This window comes from Cebus imitator, unplaced genomic scaffold (genome assembly GCF_001604975.1).
Source record: "Cebus imitator isolate Cc_AM_T3 unplaced genomic scaffold, Cebus_imitator-1.0 Scaffold82, whole genome shotgun sequence".
Lineage (NCBI taxonomy): Eukaryota > Metazoa > Chordata > Mammalia > Primates > Cebidae > Cebus > Cebus imitator.
Genome location: NW_016107397.1, coordinates 6,440,783 through 6,446,918, shown reverse-complemented (window position 1 = coordinate 6,446,918; position 6,136 = coordinate 6,440,783). Strand labels below are relative to the sequence as shown.

The 6,136-nt window shown below is 39.0% G+C and overlaps 1 protein-coding gene across 1 annotated transcript in view; it reads right to left on the bottom strand.

Annotated features, from left to right (window-relative positions):
• The window catches only part of USP42 (ubiquitin specific peptidase 42), a 55,978-nt gene that overhangs the window by 47,242 nt on the left and 2,600 nt on the right, over positions 1 to 6,136 (bottom strand). The window contains exon 2 of the mRNA XM_017533739.2: positions 2,685 to 2,934. Within this exon, the coding sequence (XP_017389228.1) occupies positions 2,685 to 2,925 (241 nt within the window). The 5' untranslated portion in view covers positions 2,926 to 2,934. The remainder of the gene's footprint in view (positions 1 to 2,684; positions 2,935 to 6,136) is intronic.

Below are 6,136 nucleotides of genomic sequence, written 5' to 3'. Positions count from 1 at the left end.
ATATATATATATATATATATACACACACACACACATAATATACACACACACGTATTTAATGTACATGTATATTTTATATGTATATACGTGTGTGTGTGTGTGTGTGTGTGTTTGTATATATATATGAACAACCAGAGGAATATAAACACTGAATGGCTTTTTCATATAAAGACATTTTTTTTTAGAAAAAAACTCTTTAGATGTAGAGACTAAAATACAAATGAAAGATGAAGTATTGGATTTAAGATAACGTCGTGGGAGGTAAGCAGGTGCAGGGATAACTGCCGTAAGTTGATTAACGTCAAAGTTGGCTGATGGCTACATGAGACTTCATTATAATTACTCTTTTACATCTAGTTTCAACATTTTAAAAATAAGTAACACAATCAATAAAAAGAATGGGATAAACTGATTCCTTGTAACATCTGCCATGGATGCTACTTCAGTACCACCATCACTGTCATCCTTATCATCTCATGTAGGGAGCCCTTACCAGGCCGAACAGTTGTAATTCTAATGGTTAGTACTGAGGTCATCCCCATTTTACCGCTAAGAAGGCAGGCTTTGAACTCAGGCTGTCAGGCACCACTATACACATTTGTGAGTAGACTGTGACCTAAAAAGGTTTTATCCATTTTGAAGATTATCAACAGATTACTAATAACTAAGAATGCTAACAGAACTAAGGTAAAGCTCAAGAAACAACTTATTTAGGAAAGCTGAAAATCATCAATGGCAAGAGTGACTTTTTTAAAGGCTTTGTAGCAGTCCCCCAGTGCTCTAACAAAAGGCTGAGATGCCATGTGGAATCATTCTTGATTTGAACAGGTATTAGTGGTTATTTAGGCAGGCATAGGCAGGCTGCAGCTTGCTGGGGAATGGACAGCAAAATTAGGACAAGAGAAAGGATCCTGTGGAGAATGAGATGAGAGCCCCAGAAAAGGGCAGAGTGGGGAGATGTCAGTTAAGCTCTAAGAAGACAGAGGAGCCCCAGCAATATGACAGGAGGTTGAAGGCTGTGGAGAAAGAGGTCCTGTGAAAAAGTGCTGCTGGAGAGAAGCCAAAGGACTTTACACCTCTCTGCAACATTTGATCAGGTTGTGTTTGACGATATAAACTTTCCCCTACCCAAAACATCTTCAGCAAACCAAACTGCAACACCCACTCCCACATCACAATATGAAACTTACTTAGGGGACTCAAAACAACATGACGATCAAATTACTCCAAGCTAGGGGGTGTCTAATATTTTGGCTTCCCCGAGCCACATCGGAAGGAGAATTGTCTTGGGCCACACATAAAATACAATAACATAGCTGATGAGCTTAAAAAAAAAAAAATTGCGAATAAAATCTCATAATGTTTTAAGAAAGTTTATGAATTTGTGTGTTCGGCCACATTCAAAGCTGTCCTGGGCTGGATGCTCTAAGCCAAACAACAATCCAACTAGGAACAAATTATATTTATCTTTCTTTGTATTTCAGATCTTCATGTCCTCATATCCAAAAGCCTTGGAAGTAACACCTTGAAGTGTTAATGTCTCATTTATCTGGATGAGTTTTAACAAATGTAACTACATTTGTATTATTACACCAACCTTTGTATTGTACTCTCTCTTTTTTTTCTTTTTGAGACAGAGTCCTGCTGTGTTGCCCAGGCTGGAGTGCAATGGTGCCATCTCGGCTCACTGCAACCTCTGCCTCTCAGGATCATGTGCTTCTCTTGCCTCAGCCTCCCCAGTAACTGGGATTACAGGCACACGCCCCCATCTCCAGCTAATTTTTGTATTTTTAGTGAAGATGGGGTTTCACCATATTGGCCAGGCTGGTCTCAAACTCCTGATCTCAGGTGATCCACCCACCTCGGCCTCCCAAAGTGCTGGGATTATAGGTGTTAGCCATCGTGCCTAGCCTGTTTTCTTTTTTTTCTTTTTAGAGACGGAGTCTCGCCCTGTCACCAAGGGTGGAGTGCAATGGTGTGATCTTGGCTCACTGGAACCTCCACCTCCTGGGTTCAAGTGATTCTCCTGCCTCAGCCTCCCAAGTAGCTGGGATTACAGGTATGTGCAACCATGCCCAGCTAATTTTTTGTATCTCTAGTACAGACAGCATTTCACCATGTTGGCCAGGCTGGTCTCGAACACCTGACCTCATGATCACCCACCTTGGCCTCCCGAAGTGCTGGGATTACAGGTGTGAGCCACTACGACTGGCCTGTTTTCTTTCAAAGAGCTTTATTACTACAAATGATTTTTTAATTGCCAGGAAAAAAAAACCAAAAAACAAAAAAGCGCTGGGAAAACATTTATCAAAGGACAACCATTTTACAAAACATCTTTAAATTTGTAAAAGTTATCTACTTAGGAAACTAGAATAACTACTGGTTAACAAGTTAATGTAATACTTGCCCATCTCAATTCTCACCAAGATAAAGTCTATCCTTAAAAAACTGGAATAAAATAAACTACTAATATTCTAGTAACTAAAAATAATCTACTCTGTAGTGATACATAAGTTAATTGTGAACAAGTAACAGGAAAACAAAGCCCATCAAGTAATGCAACTCTGCTGACCACTCAGGTGGCCTCCTGCCTTCCAAAGTAAGCCTATCTCTGAAACCACAACCCACCAACAGCATTTATACAGGAGTTTCTGGCAGTAATTCTCTCTTTTCAAAAACAATACCTTGATCCTTTTGTGGTGATGGTTTTGATTTATCAGGTACAGATGAACTCGAATAAACTACAGCACCAGGTACTGGTCCTAACGCAAGTGTGTGATTTGACACATCATTTAAGGAAGACACAGCACCCCAGCTGGCAGAACCTGCATCCATGTCTCCAGGTGAGACTGCTTCAGAGCTGCCGGGCTGATTCTGATAGGCTGATGGGTCTGAAGATTCAGAAGCTTTGTCAACTATGGTCATTGTTCAACTCTGCAAAAGATGAAAAGTACATATTTGTTTCAACAGGTTTTGAGAAAAGCAATCTACCTTCCCTACAATTAGATCTTGGAAAATCATTTCAGCCATTTTGAAGTTATTTTCAAATGTATCACCCAAATATAAAAACAACAGCACTTTCTAACATTTCTGTAATAATCTCCTTGGGACATTTAGCATTATGTTAATCTGAATGTCAACAATTTTTATTTTAAAATCTTCAGTGCCGTATCTGATTAGAACTTCTCATTTTATTTCATGCCCCCTAAAAGTCTGGCATTTCAGTTTATAATGGGGCATTTCAATTTTCAATTCTATTTATTTACTAAGTATCTATATTTTCCCACTCTACTGCTTAAAACTAGAAAAATTATACATAGTAATACACTTGACCAAATCTTCAATTTGAGTAAATTCCTCAGAGAAAAGCATCAACTACACGGAGACAATCTAGACTTAATTTTGTGCTTAAAGCATAAATGGCATCATGTGAAATATATTACATTTTTAAAAATTATGATTATAAAGATCTCACCTTTAAAACAAACCATTTTTCCAAAGAGGCTCATTTATATGGAATGTATGACTTTTTAAATGAAACCCGTAAGCCATACTGACATCAAACTTGAACACAAATATCTGTTACAAAAGTACTCGATTATAATTTTCTCTGAGTCCTATTTTAAAATAGCAGTGCTACCACTCTAATTGAACATTTTCTGTGTTGGGCACTGCATCAACTGCTAGACATACATTAACTTAATTTTCATAAGGAACCTATGAGATGAGACAGAATCCCCAGAGTTTATAAAATGAAGAAAATGTGACACCAACCAGTCTGCAACCAGTCAGCAACTGAGACTGACTAAAACTCCATCTCTACTAAAAATGCAAAAGTTAGCTCGCGTGGTGGCAGATGCCTGTGATCCCAGCTACTTGGAAGGCTGAGGCAGGGAAAATTGCTTGAACCTGGGAGGCGGAGGTTGTAGTGAGCCGAGATTGCACCACTACACTCCAGCCTGGATGACAGAGTGAGACTCTGTCTCAAATGCAAAAAGGAAAGGGGAAAGGAAAGGAAAAGAAAAAAGAAACCTTTCAAGAGTGGTCTAACTGCCCACAGCACAACATCTTAATGCCTGGACTTGGCACTGTCTGACCTAATAACCTCTCCAAATACTATGTCACATTCCCACCATGCTGAAGTCTTTTTCCTTTTTCTTTTTTTGGTCCCTGCTCTCTCTTCCAACCTTCCACCTCCAGCCAGTTAACATTTCCACTTCTCAGTTTATAATTTCCTTCCTCTGAGCCACTTTCCTTGACACCGCCATTCCCCCGAGACTGGGTTAGAAACCCCTCCTAAAGGCCCCCAAAGCACCCTGCACTGATTTCTACAGTAGCGTGCTAGCATCTACTCCACAGCTGTTTTCCTTGCTGCTGTCTACCATGTTCTTATTTACATCCTCTGACCTCATATAGAGACAGCTTTCCATACATATGAAGAACAAATTAATGAACAAAGTCTGGAAACAGAAAACAACTAGCGTTTGCTTTCGGCACCAGCTTGTGCTGAGTGATTTATATTCAGTATCTCATTTGACCCTAAAAAACTCTAGAGTAGAAACAAGCCTTAAAATTTGTTTTAAAAAATATTTGATACATATGTAAAGTACAAAAAAGTATGATCCATGCTACGAAGTAGGGATAATAAAATATCCATGTGCTTGCCACTTCAATGAACAAACGAAACCATGCATTGGCTGCTCACAAAACGTTAGCGGGGTTTTTTTTTTTTTTTTTTTTTTGGAGAGACAGGGTCTCACAATATTGCCCAGGCTGGTCTTGAACGCCTGGCCTGAAACGATCCTCCTGCCTCTGCCTCCCAAAATGCTGGAATCACAAGCATGAGCCACAATGCCAGGCCAAGTTTGTTTTTAAAAAGCATCAATTTTGTTGTTGGTAGTTTTTTTTTTTTTTTTGAAACAGAATCTTGCTCTGTCACCCAGGCTAGAGTGCAATGGCGCCGTCTCAGCTCAGCACCTCCAGGGTTCAAGCAACTCTCCTGCCTCGGCGTCCTGAGTAGCTGCTAATACAGGTGCGTGCCACCACACTCAGCTTATATTTTATGTACTTTTAGTAGAGACAGGATTTCACTATGTTGGTCAGGCTGGTGTAATTTTTAATTAGGGTAAAATTATCACCCAAAAAAATACAATCTTAAAGTATTTGAACTCACCTAGAAATAGAAAAGATGTTTGCTATATTTCAATGAAGTAATAAAAAAACTGAATTGAAATTTTGTATCAATCAAAGATACATGACCCTCGATCAGGAAGAAAGCTTGACCCTTATAATCCAAATACAGTTTACATTTTTCCTCATCTAACAGTTAAAAAAAATTATGAAACATTGTGGGGAGAGAAGAAAAAAATGCAAGAAGAAAAGGAAAAAGAGCCAGGGCACAGGGGCTCATGCCTGTAATCCCAGCACTTTGGAAAGCCAAGGTGGGCAGATCACCTGAGGTTGGGAGTTCAAGACCAGACTGACCAACATCAAGAAACACTGTCTCTACTAAAAATACAAAATTAGCCAGGCGTGGTAGTGCATGCCTGTAATCCCAGCTACTCAGGAGGCTGAGGCCAAAGAATCGCTTGAATCCAGGACGTGGAGGTTGCGGTGAGCCAAGATGGAGCCACTGCACTCCAGACTAGGCAACAAGAATGAAACTCTGTCTGAAAAAAAAGAAAGAAAGAAAGAAAAGGAAGAAGAAAACCCAAACAGAGTTATAAGAAATAGTTAATCCAGCCTTATTTACAGTAATACTCAACAGCAGCAAAAACCTTGATTTTCAAGGGATAAAAACATACCTTCAGAACAATCATTAACAAATGACCAAATAAAACCTTTTTACTTGCTCAAATTACATTTTAGAAGAGATGAAACCTCTTAAATGAAAAAAAATAAAATAAAATTAAGGAAAGTACAAGTCATCAGTAACCCTACAGCATTATAATTGTGGAAAACAAACCAAAACTATCCGTTCATCTTCATTTGTATATTCAGTCAATTAAGTCTTGACCTAAAACCATCAGGTATCAAACTGAACTCCATCTGCTACACACATAACCTTTCTTGAAGCCAAACAATGTTACACAGAACTTAAGATTCATATGCTTACATGTTCTTTACTCTCAGCAAA